This window comes from Eubalaena glacialis, chromosome 4 (assembly GCF_028564815.1).
Source record: "Eubalaena glacialis isolate mEubGla1 chromosome 4, mEubGla1.1.hap2.+ XY, whole genome shotgun sequence".
Taxonomy (NCBI): domain Eukaryota; kingdom Metazoa; phylum Chordata; class Mammalia; order Artiodactyla; family Balaenidae; genus Eubalaena; species Eubalaena glacialis.
The window spans coordinates 123,187,088-123,211,990 of NC_083719.1; the positions used below are offsets into that span (position 1 = coordinate 123,187,088).

At 40.9% G+C, this 24,903-nt stretch overlaps 1 protein-coding gene across 3 annotated transcripts in view; it reads right to left on the minus strand.

The window, feature by feature from the left end:
• The window catches only part of PRELID2 (PRELI domain containing 2), a 75,833-nt gene that overhangs the window by 36,398 nt on the left and 14,532 nt on the right, over positions 1–24,903 (minus strand). For 2 of the 3 annotated variants that reach the window (XM_061188288.1, XM_061188290.1), the window contains 2 exons: positions 22,018–22,091; positions 20,323–20,483 (listed from right to left, as the gene is read on the minus strand). In XM_061188288.1, coding sequence (XP_061044271.1) covers positions 20,323–20,483; positions 22,018–22,091 — 235 coding nt within the window. The remainder of the gene's footprint in view (positions 1–20,322; positions 20,484–22,017; positions 22,092–24,903) is intronic. The other variant, XM_061188289.1, reaches the window with a different exon arrangement.

Below are 24,903 nucleotides of genomic sequence, written 5' to 3' on the forward strand. Positions count from 1 at the left end.
CATACTGTTGCATGAAGCTGTTGTTTGTTAGTTTTCATTGCTACATACTGTTCTATTGCTTGAAAATACTCCAAATTATTTATCCACTCTACTGAAGATGGCCATTTAATGTGGACTCAGTTTGGGGTTACTAATAGTTCTGTAAAGTAAATATTTATAATGCATCCAGCTACATACGTGCACATGTGCACAAGTGTCTCTAGAGTGTCTAGTGGTCAAATATCTGGGTCACAGGACATGCATAGCTTCAACTTTTAAAAAATGCCGGGACTTCCCTGGTGGTCCAGTGGTTAAGACTCTGCGCTTCCACTGCAGGAGGGCACAGGTTCGATCCCTGGTCAGGGAACTAAGATCCGGCATACCGTGCAGCATGGCCAAAAAAAAAAAAAAAAAGAAAGAAACTGGGGGAAAACATGCCAAATGTTTTTCTAAATGGTTGTACCTATATTTTTTTTCTTCGTTGCATCATTTCCAATTGCAATGACTTAGCACATGGTAAGAAATCAATAATGCATTAGAAGCAGAAGGATGGAGAGAGGAGGGAGGGGAGGGGAGAAGCAAACGAAGAGAAATTTATGGTACATCTCAATACTTCTGTCAGGGAAATTGAACCAGATGTCTCAGGAGGTCACTTGCTAGTGTCAGTAGGGGGCAGCCTTCACCTGGCTGAGAGATAAGCCAGCACAGTATCTGGAAACATGTTCAAAGAGGAGGCTCACTCACTCACACGGTGCCTATACCTGAGTCACATCTATCGCTTTGTCCATGGGCGGACAGAATTCAACACAGAATACAATGGAATCATGAGAGAGCGCACAGCTCAAAGCTAGGAACAGCTTTGTGAAAGTGAGTGACAGCTTATTCCATCAGTCTCCTACTCTGGGGTCATTTAAAAATGTGTTTCCTTCTGAATTTGGGGAAATAAAAAAGTTCAGAGGAAACATGGATCAGGAATTAATCCCCAGAGCACACAGCCACCAGCTCTGAATCCTCAAAATGGCAGTTTCCAGAAAGCAAAAGCTCTTAATGAGCTCCTATCCCTGAATTATTGACTGGTTGGGTATGGCAAACCTTGCCCAATTGTTTTCACGATGGGAATTTAATTAAAGTGTCTTTGAGAAGGAAAAATGGTTCCACGGATATGCTTGTTGTGATGACATCTCAGTTCTAGTCAGGCTGTTTTCGGCATTCTCCTGTAACCACACAGAGGGGTGGTGGCCCAAGGGACAGGCAGGGCCCGACACTGCTGCGGAGACTGCCCTGCCCGTGCGCGCACTTCACCACGCCAGGACACGCGGTCCCTCCCCCCAGCTTACCAGACCCACTTACAGAACTGTGGTTCCTCAGAGACCCAATTCAATTTACAGGGTCCTCCGTCAGTGTTAAGCACTTTTTAGCCTTAACACGAACACACATAATTATACATGCGCTTCTTATATTTTATATATCTGTATTAAATATATATATCTTTACAGGACATGAATTCGGCATATGGTTCCTGGAGTCAGATGGCTTGGACTCACATCTCCTCTCTAACACGGAATGGGGACCCGCCCACGTAGGCAAGTTCCTGAAGCCCAGTCTCCTCTGTAAAATGGGGTTAATCACACCTACTCAAACTTTGTTCCAAAGGTGAATAAGGTAATATGTGTGAAGCACTCAAGGTAATATGCGTAAGCATTCGATACATGTTAGTTACTCATACTAACACTGGTAGTAATAATGCTATTTACTACTACCATCATTATGATTCCCATTTGCAGAAAGAAGAGCACGGTGTCTGGGAAGTTAAATGCCCACAGTACAAATCCAGCTCCAGTAAACTCCAAAGTATGTCCACTTCACTGGCATCTAGATGGCACTCAATCCCCATAAACTACTTGGCAAGGAGTCCCTCCCTCCCCATGCTGGCATTCAAGGCCCTCGGAGCTCCAGAACCCTCCATCTTTCCAGCCTTCCCTCCCTCCCTGCTATCACATGTCACACACCCAGCACAGCGGCCACAGAGACCAAACACCCTGCTGGTCTCTATAACCTTCACTCCTGAAGCCCTTCCCCTCTGAGCGGCTCTCCTTTAACCCATCCCAGGAACCACTGGGTTGCGGCCTAAATGATTAACCAGGAGCAGGAACAGGGAGTAAGTAAACGGTGGATCTCAGGAGCCTAGCAGCCTAATGCGGGTAAACATTATAGGGCAGGGTGGCTCGGTCTCTTAAAACATAGCATTCATTCTCACAATCTATCTTATTAACAGCCGATCATGCAGAAGCACTGTATTAAGTCTTTTATATACACATTTCAGTTAATTCCCACTATCTATCTTACGAGGTAGATAATATTAACCCCATTTTACAGATGAAAAAACTGAGGTTCAGACTGGCAAATTTGCTAAGGTCACACAAAAGTAACTGGCATGACCACTTTTGAATCCACACAGTTAACATCAGCTCCTGTGTCCCTTCCCACAATCCTGCCTCCTAGAAATGTGCCTATTCACATTTGCTTACTGGCAATGTGCTTACTGGCATCCTAAGTGGTGGACAAAGCTTCAAAATACACAAGTCTGTGAACTGGTCCAATTGGAGGCTTGTCTTGGGATATCGGGCCCACCAGCGCGTGTATCCCATTCAGGCTGGCTTCAAGGATGTACGTTCTACGGGGTGGCACAGGGCTCAGCTATCAGAAGGGCTACACACTCAGTTGAATGCTCCACTGTCACCGTTTCAAAATTCTTATCTATTTTTTAACAAGGGACTCTGCATTTTCATTTTGCACTGGCTCCTGCAAATTATGTAGCTGTTCCTGATCCCATTTCAAACATAAGTCTATACAACACTGCCAACTGCCAGGTCCCTGGGAAGTTTTATGAGATGCCTAGGTATACATACTTCAGTTTAGCAATACCTAATAAAAGCCTCAAATATGTGCAAACCCTTGGACCCATAACATCTACCTCTAACAATGGGTTCTGAGCAAAAAATCTTAGATGAGGGCATAGACCAGCCTACAAACATATTCATCACATCGCTATCTATAAGAGCAAATAATGGCACATAATGCAATGCCCAATAATTAAACACACTAGAATAATTTTATCCAATAAATACATCTGACCAGCCATTTTTAAAAATCATCTTAAAGTGACACATTCAATAAGGAAAGACAGTCCCAAATGCAATGTTAAATTGTAAAAGTCAGAATACCATGTACAGTATGATTCCAAGTCTGTAAAAAGTCTGCACAATGAGTAAATAAATTGTAGCAACTGCAGTATGCTCCTACCACGGAATGCTGCACAGCAATGGGAAAAGAACAAACAAAACTGCTGATACACACAAGATGAAGCTCCTAGACGCGATGCCGAACAAAAAACAACAACGACAAAAAACTAACACAACAGAATACATACTATACGATTCCATTCCATGTGAAGATCAACAAGAGACAAAACTAATCTATAAAGATGGAGGTCAGAATACTGGTTCCCTTTGGGGTCACTGACTAGAAACAGCACTGACCTGAAGAGGGCATGAATATATTGTTTTTTCTTATATGTATCTTGTAACTGTCCTACAATGAACATGTAATACTTGCGAAAAAAAGAGGAAACATTTTTAAACATGATAATAAAGAATACTTGGAGCAAGATTCATCCAAACAGGACCTATGTGAGGGCCAGAAGGTTCTCCTACCTTCAGACAAGAGGCTGTTGAGTCTTCCCAGAGCAGAGCAGAGAATAAAACAGAACAAGCTAGGAATTACCACTTAGAGTCCTCTCAAGACTACACCCCTCTTGAGGTCAGACACATATGAAACGGAAGAGCCTCCACCTCCAGCACAGAAAATGTCTCAAAATGTAGCTGTGAATTCAAACCAGGAAAACGAACTCAGCTGGTCAATTTTTTCCCCATCTCTTTGCTTAGCTACCAATACTAGCCTTGATTAAAAAGAGGGCGAACAGCTCCCAGGCGTTGACCCACAATCTGATGGAGGAGGCAGACCCTTACGCTGGGAGGACAGCCATCAGGCTCCTGGCTACTGTCCCAGGACCGTTAGGGCTTCTGCATGGCATCGATTCTTGGTTGGTAAAACATTCTAGTTTTTAATACCCAAACTTTTTATTTACTAGAGATGGATGGAGGAAGAGAAGGAAAGGGGAGGGGGTAGGGGAGGGGAAGGAGAAAGTAAAAAGGAAAGGAAAAAAAAATAAGAGAAAGAGAGGAAGGAAGGAAGGAAGGGAGGGAGAGAGGGAAGGAGGGAGGGAAGGAGGGAAGGGGGGAGAAAGGGAGGGAGGGAGGAAGGGAGGAAGGAAATTAAACTGGCCTCTCTGCTCCATAAGAGATTCCACAAGAGTTCATCCAAATTTTGCTAAACTTTTCAGCAGGGTGTTTCTGCCAAGAAGTGTTTACTGTTTGCTGGAGAGTCAGATTATCAACTGGTCATGCTTTATAAGATTAACAGGAACTTTGCACAAAACAGAGCTCCAAAAGGGGTGCCAGCTGTATGTCTGCTTTCCACTGTAACCACAGGATACTAACTAGTTATCAAGGGTTCCCAAATCTGGAGGCTCAACAGATTCACCGGGAAAACTTTAAATATATTGACTCCCAGGAGCCAGCCCAAGCTGACAAAACTAGAATCACCACAATGAATCCACACATTTAAACTCCCCCCAACCCTTCACTAATACACAACTGAAAACCAAAGGGCAAAGGAGGATGGGAGAGGAAAAAAAAAAATCAATAGGCATTCACTAATATATTTCAAAAGCTCTTACTTGCAAATGGCACAGAATGCTCTCCTGGCTAAACATCATTGTTTCCAGTTCAATCATCACCTCCATTTTCAATAAAACAGCTTACTCCACTTGTCAGTTAGTACCTTTAAGGAAACACGGCACTTTGAAAACAGCATTTATTCACCATTAGTTCCAACGACAACCTACATTATCTAGTGCTTTATACTCCCCAAGTGTAGGGCATTTATTATCTTATTAAATCTTCACACCACTCTGTGAGGGAGCTCAGGCCAGCTTTATCCCTTCTCCCAGAGTCCAACAGCACGTAAGCGACCAAGCAGCCAAAACCAGCAGAGAAGCATCCATATTACTGGGTTCAAGAGTCCCTCTACACCGAATTTCCCACCAAATCCTATCAGACTTCCCCCAATCTGCATGTGCCCTTTCTGCCGGTCCCCTTTTCAGCCCATAAGAAGCATTATCTGCCATTCATTCAACAAATGGCCATGGAGCCTCCTCTGTGAGCCCAGCACTGTGCCAGCTGCAGGGGTGCAACAGGATGGAAGAGCAGAGAAGGCCCTGATTATATGGACACAAACGTATCTTTTGTAGGGCAGTCTTACTGAGTGGAAAATAAGGCTCTTGCCCAGACGCCTGCCATATTTACAGAAAAGGCACTGGTGCTCCGTGTTCTATAACTGGCAGTACGTTCTGCTAATTATCTCATCACCCACTGGTGCATGGGAAATCAAGGTCAATATAAGCACAGGGCATCCTGTTTGGGGATGAATACAGTGGTTTTTATTCAGGGTATTAGATAACAACACCCTCAAGACCTTTATCATCATGACCGAGGCTTAGGAATCATTCCTAAGTGAAGCTGACAAAGCCAGAATATTTTAGTACCTCAGTGAAAACAAGTTTGGAGGTCAACTAAAAAGGCTACTGCCAAACGCATGCAAGTCACCAAACTATCAAATTTGCTCCTGGGAAAAAAATACATCAGAGTACGGAAAAAACAAATACACAACAAAAAATGCCCAACAATTAGTCCCTCGAAACATGCAAATTATACTATTTGTGAACCACCAAATGAATACTTGAGACTTGGGATGTTTTAATCCAGAAATTTAAAAATTAAAAATTAAAAATATTATATATCTTATTTAACAGAACAAAGAATATTCATATGAGTCACTTCAATGATAATGAAAACTTACTGAACTAAGAAGAGCTGCTCGTCCTAGTCATTTAATCTGTGTGTAAAGTTTGATTTTGGCTTTTTTGTTTCTTTTACTATATTCCAGGTGGGATTTTTTTTTGATATCTTATAAATGTTGAGTCAACATAACCAATGTTATTAACACACATTCTACTAGGCTGAACATCGCCAAATCTCAGAAATAAGGTTTGCAAGCCTCAATGGATAAGCAGAAGCTCTTAGACACGGAAAGGTGAAGACATGAGCCATCATGATGCTCAATGCTGAGTATGAGATTATGGTCTTGTCACTCAAAAGCAAAAGAAACCCAGCTCTGTACCATCAGGAACAGCATGAGTCCCCAGTGACAGTGATAACTTAAATCCTGCTTCAAGATAACAGAACAGTTTTTATTTACCACCAAAACACACACAGTTATGGTGAAAGGGCAAAGCCCAAGAAAATACTTTTACAAGATGATTATCTTTTAGAATTACATTACTTGGACACAGTAAATGTTATTAAAACCAAATCCAGTGCATATCAATTACATTCCCACATAGCACAATAAAAATCTATTCATTATAAGGAAAAGAACCAGAACTGACAGATAAATACATTTTAAAGTCTAGAAGCAGGAGAAGCTTCAAGATGGAGGAGTAAGACGTGGAGATCACCTCCCTCTCCACAAATACATCAGAAATACATCTACATGTGGAACAACTCCTACAGAACACCTACTGAACGCTGGCAGAACACCTCAGACCTCCCAAAAGGCAAGAAACTCCCCACGTACCTGGGTAGGGCAAAGAAAAAAGAAAAAACAGAGACAAAAGAATAGGGACGGGACCTGCACCAGTGGGAGGGAGCTGTGAAGGAGGAAAGGTTTCCACACACGAGGAAGCCCCTTCGTGGGCAGAGACTGCGGGTGGCGGAGCGGGGGAGCTTCGGAGCCACGGAGGAGAGCGCAGCAACAGGGGTGCAGAGGGCAAAGCGGAGAGATTCCCGCACAGAGGATCGGTGCCGACCAGCACTCACCAGCCCGAGAGGCTTGTCTGCTCACTCGCCGGGGCGGGCGGGGGCTGGGAGCTGAGGTTCCGGCTTCAGAGGTCGGATCCCAGGGAGAGGACTGGGGTTGGTGGCGTGAACACAGCCTGAAGGGGGTTAGTGTGCCATGGCTAGCTGGGAGGGAGTCCGGGAAAAAGTCTGGAACTGCCTAAGAGGCAAGAAACTTTTTCTTCCCTCTTTGTTTCCTTGTGTGCGAGGAGAGGAGATTAAGAGCGCCGTTTAAAGGAGCTCCAGAGGCAGGCGCGAGCCGCGGCTATCAGCACGGACCCCAGAGACGGGCATAAGACGCTAAGGCTGCTGCTGCCGCCACCAAGAAGCCTGTGTGCAAGCACATGTCACTATCCACAGCTCCCCTCCCGGAAGCCTGTGCAACCCGCCACTGCCAGGCTCCCGTGATCCAGGGACAACTTCCCAGGGAGAAAGCACGGCGCGCCTCAGGCTGGTGCAACGTCACGCCAGCCTCTGCTGCTGCAGGCTCCCCCCGCATCCGTACCCCTCCCTCCCCCCGGCCTGAGTGAGCCAGAGCCCCCGAGTCAGCTGCTCCTTTAACCCCGTCCTGTCTGAGCGAAGAACAAACGCCCTCAGGCGACCTACACGCAGAGGCAGGGCCAGATCCAAAGCTGAACCCCAGGAGCTGTGCGAACAAAGAAGAGAAAGGGAAATCTCTCCCAGCAGCCTCAGGAACAGCGGATTAAATCCCCACAATCAACTTGATGTACGCTGCATCTGTGGAATACCTGAATAGACAATGAATCATCCCAAATTGAGGCGGTGGACTTTGGGAGCAATGATATTTTTTTTTTTTTCCTTTTTCTCTTTTTGTGAGTGTGTATGCATATGGTTCTGTGTGTGATTTTGTCTGTATAGCTTTGCTTTTACCATTTGTCCTAGGGTTCTGTCTGTCCGTTTTTTTCTTTTTTTTCTTTTGGATTTATTTTTAGGATAGTTTTTAGTGCTTGTTATCATTGGTGGATTTGTTTTTTGGTTTGGTTGCTCTCTTCTTTCTTTCTTTCTTTTTTTTATGACTTTTTAAATTTATTTTATTTTTAATAATTATTTTTTATTTTAATAAGTTTATCTTATTTTATTTTACTTTACTTTTTCTTTCTTTCTTTCTTTTTTTCTCCCTTTTATTCTGAGCCATGTGGCTGACAGGGTCTTGGTGCTCCGGCTGGGCGTCAGGCCTGTGCCTCTGAGGTGGGAGAGCCAAGTTCAGGACATTGGTCCACCAGAGACCTCCCAGCTCCACGTAATATCAAATGGCGAAAATCTCCCATAGATTGCCAACTCAACAGCAAGACCCAGCTGCACTCGATGACCAGCAAGCTACAAGTGCTGGACATCCTATGCCAAACAACTAGCAAGACAGGAACACAACCCCACCCATCAGAAGAGAGGCTGCCTAAAAACATAATAAGGTCACAGACACCCCAAAACACACCACCGGACACAGATCTGCCCACCAGAAAGACAAGATCCAGCCTCATCCACCAGAACACAGGTACCAGTCCCTTCCACCAGGAAGTCTACACAACCCACTGAACCAACCCTAGCCACTGGGGGCAGACACCAAAAACAACGGGAACTACAAACCTGCAGCCTGTGAAAAGGAGACCCCAAACACAGTAAGTTAAGCAAAATGAGAAAACAGAGAAACACACAGCAGATGAAGGAGCAAGGTAAAAACCCACCAGACCTAACAAATGAAGAGGAAATAGGCAGTCTACCTGAAAAAGAATTCAAAATAGTGATAGTAAAGATGATCCAAAATCTTGGAAATAGAATGGAGAAAATATAAAAAACGTTTAACAAGGACCTAGAAAAACTAAAGAGCAAACAAACAATGATGAACAACAGAGTAAATGAACTTAAAAATTCTCTAGAAGGGATCAATAGCAGAATAACTGAGGCAGGAGAACGGATAAGTGACCTGGAAGATAAAATAGTGGAAATAACTACTGCAGAGCAGAATAAAGAAATAAGAATGAAAAGAATTGAGGACACTCTCAGAGACCTCTGGGACAACATTAAATGCACCAAGGTTCAAATTATAGGGGTCCCAGAAGAAGAAGAGAAAAAGAAAGGGACTGAGAAAATATTTGAAGAGAGTATAGTTGAAAACTTCCCTAATACGGGTAAGGAAATAGTCAATCAAGTCCAGGAAGCACAGAGAGTCCCATACAGGATAAATCCAAGGAGAAACACGCCAAGACACATATTAATCAAACTATCAAAAATTAAATACAAAGAAAAAATATTAAAAGCAGCAAGGGAAAAACAACATATAACATACAAGGGAATCCCCACAAGGTTAACAGCTGATCTTTTGGCAGAAACTCTGCAAGCCAGAAGGGAGTGGCAGGACATATTTAAAGTGATGAAAGGGAAGAACCTACAACCAAGATTACTCTACCCAGCAAGGATCTCATTCAGATTTGATGGAGAAATTAAAAGCTTTACAGACAAGCAAAAGCTAAGAGAATTCAGCACCACCAAACCAGCTTTACAACAAATGCTAAAGGAACTTCTCTAGGCAGGAAACACAAGAGAAGGAAAAGACCTACAACAACAAACGCAAAACAATTAAGTAAATGGTAACAGGAACATACATATCGATAATTACCTTAAATGTAAATGGATAAAATGCTCCAACCGAAAGACACAGACTGGCTGAATGGATACAGAAACCAGACCTGTATATATGCTGTATACAAGAGACCCACTTCAGACCTAGGGACACATACAGACTGAAAGAGAGGGGATGGAAAAAGATATTCCATGCAAATGTAAATCAAAAGAAAGCTGGAGTAGCAATTCTCATATCAGACAAATAGACTTTAAAACAAAGACTATACAAGAGACAAAGAAGGACACTACATAATGATCAAGGGATCAATCCAAGAATCAAGAAGAAGATATAACAATTGTAAATATTTATGCACCCAACACAGGAGCACCTCAGTACATAAGGCAAATGCTAACAGCCATAAAAGAGGAAATCGACAGTAACACAAGGCAGAAATCGACAGTAACACAATCATAGTAGGGGACTTTAACACCCCACTTTCACCAATGGACAGATCATCCAAAATGAAAATAAATCAGGAAACACAAGCTTTAAATGATACATTAAACAAGATGGACTTAATTGATATTTATAGGACATTCCATCCAAAAAACAACAGAATACAGTTTCTTCTCAAGTGCTCATGGAACATTCTCCAGGATAGATCATATCTTGGGTGACAAATCACGCCTTGGTAAATTTAAGGAAACTGAAATCATATCATATCAAGTATCCTTTCCGACCACAACGCTATGACACTAGATATCAATCAAAGGAAAAAATCTGTAAAAAATACAAACACATGGAGGCTAAACAATACACTACTTAATAACCAAGAGATCACTGCAGAAATCCAAGAGGAAATCAAAAAATACCTAGAAACAAATGACAATGAAAACACGACGACCCAAAACCTATGGGATGCAGCAAAAGCAGTTCTAAGAGAGAAGTTTATAGCAATATAATCCTACCTTAAGAAACAAGAAACATTTCAAATAAACAACCTAACTTTACACCTAAAGCAATTAGAGAAAGAAGAACAAAAAAAAAACCCAAAGTTAGCAGAAGGAAGAAATCATTAAGATCACATCAGAAATAAATGAAAAAGAAATGAAGGAAACGAGAGCAAAGATCAATAAAACTAAAATCTGGTTCTTTAAGGAGATAAACAAAATTGATAAACCATTAGACTGACTCATCAAGAAAAAAAAGGGAGAAGACTCAAATCAGTAGAATTAGAAATGAAAAAGGAGAAGTAACAACTGACACTGCAGAAATACAAAGGATTGTGAGAGATTACTACAAGCAACTATATGCCAATAAAATGGACATCCTGGAAGAAATGGACAAATTCTTAAAAAGTACAACCTTCCAAGACTGAACCAGGAAGAAATAGAAAATATGAACAGACCAATCACAAGCACTGAAATTGAAACTGTGATTAAAAACCTTCCAACAAACAAAAGCCCAGGACCAGATGGCTTCACAGGTGAATTCTACCAAACATTTAGAGAAGAGTTAACACCTATCCTTCTCAAACTCTTCCAAAATATAGCAGAGGGAGGAATACTCCCAAACTCATTCTACATGGCCACCATCACCCTGATACCAAAACCAGACAAAGATGTCACAAAGAAAGAAAACTACAGGCCAATATCACTGATGAACATAAATGCAAAAATCCTCAACAAAATACTAGCAAACAGAATCCAAACAGCACATTAAAAGGATCATATACCATGATCAAGTGGGGTTTATCCCAGGAATGCAAGGATTCTTCGATATACGGAAATCAATCAATGTGATACACCATATTAACAAACTGAAGAATAAAAACCAAGTGATCATCTCAGTAGATGCAGAAAAAGCTTTTGACAAAATTCAACACCCATTTATGATAAAAACCCTCCAGAAAATAGGGACAGAGAGAACTTACCTCAACATAATAAAGGCCATATATGACAAACTCACAGCGAACATCGTCCTCAATGGTGAAAAACTGAAACCACTTCCACTAAGATCAGGAACAAGACAAGGTTGCGCACTCTCAGCACTATTATTTAACATTGTTTTGGAAGTTTTAGCCACAGCAATCAGAGAAGAAAAGGAAATAAAAGTAATCCAAATCGGAAAAGAAGAAGTAAAGCTGTCACTGTTTGCAGATGACAGGATACTATACATAGAGAATCCTAAAGATGCTACCAGAAAACTACTAGAGCTAATCAATGAATTTGGTAAACTAGCAGGATACAAAATTACTGCACAGAAATCCCTTGCATTCCTATATACTAATGATGAAAAATCTGAAAGTGAAATTAAGGAAACACTCCCATTTACCATTGCAACAAAAAGAATAAAATACCTAGGAATAAACCTACCTAAGGAGACAAAAGACCTGTATGCAGAAAACTATAAGACACTGATGAAAGAAATGAAAGATGATACAAACAGATGGAGAGATATACCATGTTCTTGGATTGGAAGAATCAACATTGTGAAAATGACTATACTGCCCAAAGCAATCTACAGATTCAATGCAATCCCTATCAAACTACCAATGGCATTTTTCACAGAACTACAACAAAAAATTTCACAATTTGTATGGAAACACAAAAGACCCCGAATAGCCAAAGCAATCTTGAGAAAGAAAAACGGAGCTGGAGGAATCAGGCTCCCTGACTTCAGACTATACTACAAAGCTACAGTAATCAAGACAGTATGGTACTGGCACAAAAACAGAAATATAGATCAATGGAACAGGATAGAAAGCCCAGAGGTAAACCCACACACATATGGTCACCTTATTTTTGATAAAGGAAGCAAGAGTATACAATGGAGAAAAGACAGTCTCTTCAATAAGTGGTGCTGGGAAAACTGGACAGCTACATGTAAAAGAATGAAATTAGAACACTCCCTAACACCATACACAAAAATAAACTCAAAATGGACTAAAGACCTAAATATAAGGCCAGACACTGTAAAAGTCTTAGAGGAAAACATAGGAGAACACTCCATGACATAAATCACAGCAAGATCCTTTTTGACCCACCTCCTAGAGAAATGGAAATAAAAACAAAAATAAACAAATGGGACCTAATGAAACTTAAAAACTTTTGCACAGCAAAGGAAACCATAAACAAGACGAAAAGACAACCCTCAGAATGGGAGAAGCTATTTGCAAATGAAGCAACTGACAAAGGATTAATCTCCAAAATTTACAAGCAGCTCATGCAGCTCAATATCAAAAAAACAAAAAACCCAATCCAAAAATCGGCAGACCTAAATAGACATTTCTCCAAATAAGATATGCAGATTGCCAAGAAACACATGAAAGAATGCTCAACATCATTAATTATTAGAGAAATGCAAATCAAAACTACAATGAGATATCATCTCACACCGGTTAGAATGGCCATCATCAAAAAATCTACAAACAATAAATGCTGGAGAGGGTGTGGAGAAAAGGGAACCCTCTTGCACTGTTGGTGGGAATGTAAATTGATACAGCCACTATAGAGAACAGTATGGAGGTTCCTTAAAAAACTAAAATAGAACTACCATACCACCCAGCAATCCCACTACTGGGCATATACCCTGAGAAAACCATAGTTCAAAAAGAGTCATGTACCACAATGTTCACTGCAGCTCACAACAGCCAGGACATGGACGCAACCTAAGTGCCCATCGACAGATGAATGGATAAAGAAGATGTGGCACATATATACAATGCAATATTACTCAGCCATAAAAAGAAACGAAATTGAGTTATTTGTAGTGAGGTGGATGGACCTAGAGTCTGTCATACAGAGTGAAGAAAGTCAGAAAGAGAAAAACAAATACCCTATGCTAACACACATATATGGAATCTAAAAAAAAAAAAGTGGTCATGAAGAACCTAGGGGCAGGATGGGAATAAAGACACAGACCTACTAGAGAATGGACCTGAGGACACAGGGAGGGGGAAGGGTAAGCTGGGACAAAGTGAGAGAATGACACGGACATATATACACTACCAAATGTAAAACCGATAGCTAGTGGGAAGCAGCCACATAGCACAGGGAGATCAGCTCTGTGCTTTGTGACCACCTAGATGGGTGGGATAGGGAGGGTGGGAGTGAGGGAGACACAGGAGGGAAGAGATATGGGGATATATGTATATGTATAGCTGATTCACTTTGTTATAAAGCAGAAACTAACACCCATTGTAAAGCAATTATACTCCAATAAAGATGTTAAAAAATAAAAAAAAATTAAAAGTCTAGAAGCAAACACAAAAGAGTAAGAAATTAATAAGCTTATCTTGGAATGTAATGTTTCAGAGGGCAGAAATCATGAATTTTCATTCTGAAAAATCTAAAATAGGGCACTCCTTTCCCCACTTCCAAGAGTAAATGCCTGTATCCTACTCTACATAATAAACAAAGCACAGGACTTCCCTTGCAGTCCAGTGGTTAAGGCTCAGTGCTCCCAATGCAGGGGACCGGGGTTCGATCCCTGGTCGGGGAAGATCCCACAGGTCACGTGGCACAGCCAAATAAATAAACAAATAAATAAAAATAAAGCACGTTCCCACGAGAGCTGACTTCTGATTTTTTATTTCAGATTAAGATTCATTTTTCTATTCTCTGATTTGGCCCAAGTGTCCCAAGGCCAAGCTGTGCATCGCCCCCAGCATCTCTGACTCTGGAAACCCAGTCAGTTCGTCAGAGCACTGCACGTGACAGTCCTGGGTCTACAGCAGCCATGGTCATAGCAGGAGCCAAGAAGAGAACCCCAAATCCGGGAGAATTCAGTCCATGCCAAACACTTGCACTGACCCCTGCATGCTATGCTCTCCAGCACTTCAATCTCACTCTGGAACTAAAAGAGAAGTGTTCCTACTCCCATGACTCTCGAACTGAGGAGCTCATACCCCCAGAGACGGTGAACCAGAGGAATGCAAAATCACAACGTGTAACATCTCCCTGCAGCGTAATGGAAATAACCATAAACACTGTTTCTGTATTAAAATAGTACATGCTTAGGATTAGAATCAAAAGTCATGTGAATTTTTAAGACGATGAGGATGATAACAACAATAAAAGTCATGATGTTGAGCACTAACATTTATTGACCACTACGGGCAGGTGCTGCTCTAAGCTCTCTGCGTGTACGAACTCATTTGATTCTCACAACAGCCCTCCAAGGTAGGGATATCATCCCCATCATACAGATGAGGACACTGGGGCTTAGAGAAGTGTAATAAATTGTGCAAGGGCACAAAATTTTAGTTTCAGAGGTGGTTTCTAACCCCAGAATCTAGTCAGTTACTGTGACACAGGACAGGAGAGACCCTGCACAGGCCTGGAAGAGCCAGGCTGGCTGTGTAATGAACTAGATCTGTATTTTGGACAAATGAGTCAGATATAGAAAGACAAGAGACTGTGAGGCTGCCTTAGTTCCTGGTTCCTGTCCCTTGGGAGGCCCAATGACTGGTACAGAGATATCCCTGTATTCACTTGCTGTAGTAAGTGTTTATCACTTCCAAAGCATAACAAAGACAATGGGTACCATGTTGAAGGGGAAAACCGGTATGCAGTGGTCCTTCTTACTATACTCTAGTGGTGTTTGCGTCCAGGTGCCCATCCCTCTCCCATGCAGCCCATGTGTTTCAGCGGGAAGGGATCCCACCCCAGCTCTAGGGGCAGATCCTGACTGGTGAGGGCCAGTCAGCCGGTATCAGCCTCTGATCACTCTTACTGGTCCACGAGGGAGCAGGTGATCGATGCTGACTCAAAGAGATTCAGGGAAAGGCCTTTTCCCTCTTGGTTGGGATAGGTTCTCTCATTCTCACAGGTCTCTTTCCCTCACTCAATGAGGACAAAGATGCATGCTACCCTAGTTGCTGCTGGCAGCCATGAGCTAAACAAACTTGAAAAAAAAATTGGATACACAGGGAAAGGTGGAGCCGAAAGAAGAACAACTATGAAACTGTACCCCACTTGGTTATGAGATAATAGAGCTCCTTACTAAGAGGAAGGACAGTGTCATTGCCAGCAGCATAGATTCTGGAGCCAAACCACCTGGGGTTTGAATCTGACTCTGACACTTACTGGCCATCATAGCTAGAATAAGTTACTTAACTTCTCTAAGCCTCAAGTTGTAAAATGGGCATAATAATAGTTCCAACCTCACAGGGTTGCTATGAGAATTAAATGAATTTATATATATAAACTCATATATACACAAATACATACATATATCAAGCACTTAGAACAGAGCCTGGCACAGAGTAAACATATATAAGTGATGGCTGGAATCACCTGAGTCAGGGTGTCTGTAATTTGCTGTGGAAGGCGGCCTGATGGGTATAGGAGAAGGGACAGAACAAGTACAGGAGGACGTCTCTGAGGCATGGAGTGCCAAGCTGGACTCTGGAAAAATCGAGATGAGTGCGAAACATCACATCACTCTAGCTTCTGAAAAGGATGTAAACTCCATTCCATAAAAACTGCAGGGAAAAAATGTCCAATGAAGTTAATAAAGGAAGAAAGCATATTAGAAATACCCAGTTGTGTGATACACAGACAGAGAAAGACCAAAGGAGCTCTTGCCCAAGAAGGTGCCACAACTGCAGAGACGTCAGCAGAAAGCCAAAACTGGATCTATGTAAAGAGACACAGGTCAAGGCTTGGCCAGATTCTATGGGAAACCCATTTCAGGCCTTCTCTGAATTGAGCCGACAGGCCATGCACAGGGACAGAATGACATCTGGTTTCCCGTCACACATCCGCACCTGCTAACCAACACACAGCTTGAAGGTCTAATTTTAGACTCAGCAGCCGTGACAGCATTTTTTTTTTCTTTAAAAAAAGATTGTCCATATTTCATCTTCTGGGTGCAGTGGATAGCCCTTACTCTCACATTCCCTGCAAAGGAGGGGAATGGAAATAATAATGGGTCCTTTCTTTCATGTCTCCCCAAGATTACCCACTCATTTAGAATGTCTGCCTAAAATGCCTTTCTAAACCCATGTCAAGACCTAAGAAAACATAAGTTTCCCAGAGCCTGAATCACAGCTGTCATTACATCATCCCCTGCTCAGAAACCTTTGTGTGACTGCTTGTTGCCGGAAGAACAAAACCCATTCTCCATAACCTGGAATCCAAAGCAACCTACAGTTTGAGATTAAGTCCATCCTTTAAAAATGTCCATATTCCTGCCTCACCACTTTGCTCAAGGTGGGGTCACATATTGGCTGGGCAACTTAGTGACCATCTCTCTTTGGGTAAGTTATCTAACCTTAGCTTCAAAACACCTCAGGTGAAGGATCTAGCTTTGACCTTGACATAATAGGAGTCAATAAATACCGGCCTGCTGTATCAATCATTAAAAAGAGAGTGTTTTGCAGAGGACAAGAACATAACAAACCAAAGAAAGGAAAAGGTGTAGTTGGTCAAACTCTTTTACAGAGGAATCTGGTAATATGTATCAAAATATAAAATGCACAAAACCTTTGAATTGACCCAGAAACCCCACCTGTCCCATCTACCTTAAAAGGTCATTGAATAAGTGAGGAAATATGTAATCATAGGGATTTCATCACAGCATTGTTTATAATAGCGAAAAATTCAGAAACAATCTAAATGCCGTTGGGATTGGACCAAGAAAATTGTTAGATGATGAAAACTGCTTCTTTTTTCCCTGAATTTAGTGTTTTTTACAAGATACATGTAACATTTTTTCCAAAATCAGAATGACTATTTAAAAAGTAATTTTTAAAAACACACAATGGAAAAAGGTTCTGCAGGAAGTTTTCCTGGATTCTCCAGGACAGTTATTATTTTACAAAGAACTGATGAAGGTTTAGTACTGCTTTTCAGACCAGCCGACAGCCCAGATAGCTGATAAAATGAGGCTGAAATGAGGCATATGAAACGAAAGACTTCTGTGTTTTTTGCATAAAATCAGCAAATTCTGTCCTTTTACTACTTCTACAAAAAAAGAAAAAAAAAAAGCTCTATTCTTTACCCACAACTTTTATAGTTAATCCCAAACATCTATGTTCTATGTGAAGCTCTTGACATGAGGGAGACTAAGAAAAAAAAAGCTAGTGGGTGGTTCAGAGGAAGCCCACCTCAGACGCTAATAAGACTTGGCATTCATACTCACCCAGTGTGCTGCTGGAGCATTCTAGAATTATCACTATAGGACCAAAATTATGGGGAGCAGAAATGATTTGAACAAGTGATGGGGTTTCAGACAGATTTTAGATTTCTGATTTTTAGTTATTTGGGTTTGAAGGCTTTATTTCCCTTAAAATGACAGGTAAATAAAAATCTCAAACCATATAGAACAGAATAACATACAGTAAATTATCCTCTGAAATCATAGTTCACAGCAATAATCACTATTAACATGTGGTGCTTGTTATAGTTTGTTTTTGTTTGTAAACCTATTTCAAAGGAATTAATCATTTCTCACCCATTATACTGGCAAAAATAAAAAAGTATGTTAATGTTAAGTCCTGGCAAAATTGTAGGAAATGAGCTTTCATGTGCTGCTGCTGAGAGTGTAAATTAACTTATTAATATATTGGTGCAGAATCTGTATAAACTTAAAATATGCATGTCCTGAGAACCAGCCACATAACTTTCTTTTATCGAGGAATAATTCATATACCATGAAATTCGCCCCTTTAAGGTATACAGTTCAGTGGTTTTAGTATTTTCAGAGGTGTGCAACCATCAACACTAGTTCCAGGATATCTTCATCACCCCAAAGAGAAATTCCATACCCATCATCAGTTCACTCCCTCTTCTCCTGTCCTCCTTGCCCATGGCAACCACTAATCTACTTTCTGTCCCTATGGATCTGCCTGTTACAGACATTTCAAATCAACTGACTCAAACAATATATGGCCTTTTGTAACTGGCTTCTTTCGCTGAAAACAGTGTGTTCAAGCTTCATCCACGTTGTAACATGAATCATTACTCCATTTCTTTTTATGGCTGAATAATATTCCATTGTATGGATATACCGCATTTAGTTATATATTCATCAGATGAAGGACATTTGGCTTGTTTCCACATTCTGCCTATTACGAATAATGGGGCTATGAACATTGCTGCAAATTTTTGTGGATTTTTTCAATACAATGTAGAATTGCTGGGTCAAGTGGTAACTCTACATTTAACTATTTGAGGCACTGAAAAACCGTTTTCCACAGCAGCTGCACCATTTACATTCCCAGCAGCAGTGTGCAAGGGTTCCAATTTCTCCACATCCTTTCCAACACTTGTTACTGTGTCTCTTTTTTATTATAGCCATCCTAGCAGGTTTGAAGTGGTATCTCAATGTGGTTTTAATTTGCATTTTCCTAAAGATGTTGAGCATCTTTTCATATACTTATTGGTCATCTGTATACCTTTTTGGATAAACGTCTACTCAAATGCCTTGCCCATTTATTAATTGGGCTGTCTTTTTATTACTGAGTTGTAACAGTCCTTTGTATATGCTGGATACTAAACCCTTATCAGATATACAGTTTGCAAATATTTTCTCCCATTTGTTGGGCTGTCTTTTCACCTTCTTGACAGTGTCCTTTGAAGCACAAAAGTTTTTCATTTTGATGAAGTCAATTTTACCTATTTTTTTCTTTTGTTGCTTGGGCTTTTGGTGTCATATCTAAGAAACTACCGCCTAATCCAAAATCACATAGATTTACACCTATGCTTTTTCCTAAGAGTTTTATAGTCTTAACTCTTTCATTTAGTTCTTTGATCCATTTTGAGTTAATTTTGTATTTGGTGTGAGATAGAGGTCCATCTTCGTTCTTTTGAATGTGGATATCCAGTTGTGCCAGCACCATTTGTTGAAAAGAATACTCTTTCCTCATGGAATTATCTTGGCATATAGCTCTTTAAAATCTACCTGAAGCATTCTATAGCTTGATTGTGGCAATGGTTACACAACTGTATATGTGTGTGTTTGCCAAAACTCATTGAATTGTACACTAAGAATAAATTTTGTATGTAAATAATAACTCAATAAACCTGACAATTAAAAATTCTCCTTTAACATAATACTGTATGTCAACTATATTTCAATAATAAAATCAATTCTTCTTTAGAGAAACATTCACATATAGAATACACAAGGATCGTATGCTTCACAAATATTACAGTACTGCTTATACATAAGAGTAACAACTAGAAACCATCTGAACATCTGTTCAAAAAAAAAAAAGGTAAATAGAATGTAGTATAATCATAGGATTGAACACTATGCAGCAGTTCAAAGGAATAAACTAGATTTTATAGACATCAAATGGATAAAGTTTAGAAACATTCTACTAAACGAAAAAGATAAGTGCACAATGATTTACACAGAATTAAAGCATGTATGTAAAAAAGATAATCAAAACCATACTATACAGGTTCTATGAGTATCTAAAGGTATCTCTTAAAGGTCTGGAAGAATATTCAACACACTGATAACACTCACTGCCTCTGGAGAAGGCAAAAAGGCACCAAATTGGATAGGACAGTCAGAAAGGAGTTGAGCTGTCATTTTTCCCCCAAAGGGAAATCTATTTATTGATTACTTGTGTGATTAAAAATTAATAGTATATAATTTATGTGAGTTGTAAACAGAAGTTATAAGTATGGAATCATAGCTTTTTAATATGCGTGCTCATTTGTGCTTCCCCGCACCCAATCTACATGCACACACACACACACACACACACACACACAGAGGTGATCTTACCAATTTGGATTTTCTATACTTTCCCGGAAGACAGACTCTTCCTTCATGGATGCATATTGTGTCCACGTAAGGCAGTGACTCCTTATAGCCATGTTCCTTTCCTGCGGATTGAACCATGATTCCTCTTCTAACTGGACATTAGGTACCTTTAAAATGTTCACCTGTCCAAAAGACGGAAGATGGCTTTCTGAATTTAGGAAGAACAAGCTACATAAGGACTGTGTCCAGAGTTGCTTTTAGTCTTGGGGAATTAAGAGGACAAGTGATCCTGATATATGGATGATGGCTCACCAATGGCTGTAAGTCCTTGATAATCAAACATACTATGATCTTACTAAATGCTGGTAAGGACATGCAAATGGCCCAGGATTTATGCAGCCTGTATAGTCCCTGGCCTGATTTCCCTAACTGCTCAACACTAAGCAAAGTATCAGCCTCCTTCGTGTCTCCTCTAGGGCTGGTTATGGCTTTCTTAAATTGACGGATTCTAATTGGGCCCACTTATGGGCTCACATGCAGGACAATATCAGATAAAATATGTTCTTCATTTTAAACTCTGCCCAGTATCTAGAAATGTATGCTTTCCTAGGTGGAGGAAACATGGAAAGCTACAAAGGCAAAATTGTACAAGTCAGGGTGTCCTTAAATTATTTAAGAATGGAGATACAAGACAAAGTTGAATGCCTTTTTAAATAATAGATGCAAAGCATGTATACAGGGCAAAGGCAGGGTACACACTCTGTGGAAAAAGCCAGCAATAATTTGCTGCACATACTGCAACATGTTATTATCTGGAAAATAAAAGAAAGTTCATTTTCATTGTCATATCAGCCTTCTTTCCACTAAAGAAAGCAACAGAGTCTTAATCCATGATAAGAAAGTGATGGAAGCTGCCATGTTTTCTACACACAGCACAGCAAAGCAATTTGCAAGCTAAGCGGCAGAAGCCCCGCTGGGTTTTATATCACACACAGGATCACTTCCAGGTTGAAAAGACTGAGACATTTTTAAAAGTGCACAGCAAGACACTCTCCTCTATTTCCTAATGATTCTAAAAGGACTCTTATCAATAATCCCTCTACGGTTAAAGCAATGTGATTAAAAATTTCACTCACCTTTTTCCAACAATCACCAGAGTGCTCAAGGATTTCAAAGAGAGAAAACAATTTGCTATCATGAAGATTTCATCATCAATACCATTACTTTACAGAAACACACACACAAAAAGACTTTCAGAGGGTGCTGAAAACACTATACTCCCAAAACCATTCTCACTGACAGTAAAATGGAAACTGAAGCTTTTCCTTACTGAAGATGACACTTAATATTTACCATCTGCCCACTTCTGATCATTCTTACCTAAGAGTCATATCTAACCATGCACAGATTAGAAAAGATGGCCACTTCATGCAAAATGTCCAAAGTATCTTTTAAAATAATTGTAGCCCATCTCTATGTACACTAAGAGCCCTCCACAAGAGAGACAAAACAGACAGGAAAAAAACTATCTCTGGTAGCATCTGTCAAAACTCAGGTTGGATAGGAGACAGGTTTCTTCCTTTGAAGGGCTCTGAGGTAGGAGAACTGGGGAAGTTCCAACACTCCTTCACATCAGAAAATGCTATCTCTTTCCGTGACTATTTGGAAAACACCCAGCGTTACACCAAATCTGATTAAATTTTGAAATGAATTTACCTTCCTTAAAATTTCTGGAACCACATTTTGACAGACTGCAATCCTCTTTCTATAGATGATCCCTGTTGACACATCTAGAAACAGAAAATTTTCACACTCAAAAAAAAACTGAAGGAAATGTATTCTTGTTTTAATGTCAATAAAACTTTTAATGTCAATCTCAATTTTCTATATGTAGAATTCCCAAAGAAAATATTTAACTCAAAACCCAGCATCCCTGACCACTTTTCTGGGCCAAATCCCTCCAAATATCTGTGAGCAAGGAATAAGGATAAAATAGCTAGCCACTCACACTGCACATTCTAAATTCAAGGACAAAAGAATCGTAAATCGTTCACTGCTCTGGACTATCAATGTCAACGCTCCAATGGCCATGGCCAATGAGCCTCCTGCTCAGCTCCAACGAAGAGAATGTTTTAACAAAACGATGGAGAATCTGATTCTGCCACCTTCTGTACCAAACGTGTTTTCAAGCACAGGTTTCTGGCTGCAAATTTAAACCTATTATTAATTATATTGGGCATACTCTTGTCTCGTAGGGGAGCAGACCCCCCCCCCCTTGGCTGGAACTATTCTGTTTTGGAACGAAGTTTACAGAATAGCACTAGGGACATAAAAAAAAAACACACAATAAATGTGAGTTGAGAAAAAAAGGAAACCAAATCAGAGAAAAATATAAACTCTGAAGTGTTGTCTTTTGCTCTGTGAATTACTGTGACTCAGCCATGTTCCTACAGTTTCTCAAAGCTCTGGCTATAACAGCCCTGAACCTTGGTGCAAACACCCTGAGTGCCCAGAAGTTGTTGGTAGGGTGAGAAATTGGTTCATCTCCTCTGCCCACTGGCATGCCTTTGGCCATCTCATCCAATGTCTGCAGCACACATAGTGAAAATGGATGAGCCACTCCCGGAGGCAAAGATGCCCCTGTCAGTGGTAGAAATTATAATTAACCACTTAGGAATATGCACATTGTTCTATCATTTGATCTTCTCAACAACCTAAAGGCAGGTTGTTATTATTTTCCCATTTAACAGATGAAGAAATAGAGCCTCCAAGAAGTTAGGTCATGTAGATAGTAACAAAATCAGGACCTGAAAACAGACTTTTCTAATGCCATATAAAACCTTTCTCCTACGAGTGCAGGTACCTGAGAAAATGGCTTTTAATCATATTTACAGAGTTATGGAAGTGCAGGAAATGCCCTCGCAAAGACAGTTCTCTCTTCACCAAGCAGAGAGAAGGCCTCAGAGTCACGAAATGAACGTCTCATACATTTTCTCAGAAGGTTCAAGAGCATGGTAGACCGAGCCTGGGTGTCTCCAAAGGTTTACACATTGATGATGTGCATCATTATAGCTTCCTTCATTGCCAGCTCTCGAGTTCAAACACTGACAGTGAAAACGCTTCTACCAGAGGAGATGTATGTGAATGACAGAGAACAGGAAAGACTCCTACACTCCAGTCCAAGGATCAGTAAACATCTTCTGTAAAGCGCCAGATGGTAAATATTAATATTTTAGGTTTTGTGGGCCATACAGCCTCTGTTACCACAACTCTATTGTTGTGATAAGGAAGTAGGCACAGATAATACATAAACAAATGGGCATAGCTGTGTGCCAATAAAACTTTATTTACAACAGGCAACACAAGCATAATTTGTCAAGCCCTACTCTAGTCAATACTGAACCGTATTGTTAAGCAGTTTTGATTCCATAATCCAATCATTTTACAGTCACATCTCATATACATGCTATTAGTCATATCTATTTTGCCATCTATAAAATGATACATGGGAAAAGTTAATATATCCTGCTCCCAAAGTCCATCTCCTAAATTTGGGATGATTCGTTGTCTATTCAGGTATTCAACAGATGCAGGCACATCAAGTTGTTTGTGGAGCTTTAATCCGCTGCTTCTGAGGCTGCTGGGAGAGATTTCCCTTTCTCTTCTTTGTTCGTACAGCTCCCGGGGTTCAGCTTTGGATTTGGACCCGCCTCTGCATGTAGGTCCCCTGAGGGCGTCTGTTCCCCGCCCAGACAGAACGGGGTTAAAGGAGCAGCTGATTCGGGGGCTCTGGCTCACTCAGGCCGGGGGGAGGGAGCGGTACGGAGGAGGCGGGGCGAGCCTGCGGCGGCAGAAGCCGGCGTGACGTTGCAGCAGCCCGAGGCGCGCCATGCGCTCTCCCGGGGAAGTTGTCCCCAGATTACAGGAGCCTGGCCATATGACCCAGCAATCCCACTACTGGGCATATACCCTGAGAAATCCATAATTCAGAAAGAGTCATGTACCAAAATATTCATTGCAGCTCTGTTTACAATAGCCAGGACATGGAAGCAACCTAGGTGTCCATCATCGGATGAATGGATAAAGAAGATGTGGCACATATATACAATGGAATATTACTCAGCCATAAAAAGAAATGAAATGGAGGTGTTTGTAATGAGGTGGATGGAGTTAGAGTCTGTCATACAGAGTGAAGTAAGTCAGAAAGAGAAAAACAAATACAGTATGCTAACACATATATATGGAATCTAAGGGAAAAAAAAAAAAAAGAGGTCATGAAGAACCTAGTGGCAAGACGGGAATAAAGACACAGACCTACTAGAGAATGGACTTGAGGATATGGGGAGGGGGAGGGGTGAGATGTGACAGGGTGAGAGAATGTCATGGACATATATACACTACCAAATGTAAAATAGATAACTAGTGGGAAGCAGCCGCATAGCACAGGGAGATCAGCTCGGTGCTTTGTGACCACCTAGAGGGGTGGGATAGGGAGGGTGGGAGGGAGGGAGATGCAAGAGGGAAGAGATATGGCAACATATGTATATGTGTAACTGATTCACTTTGTTGTAAAGCAGAAGCTAGCACACCATTGTAAAGCAA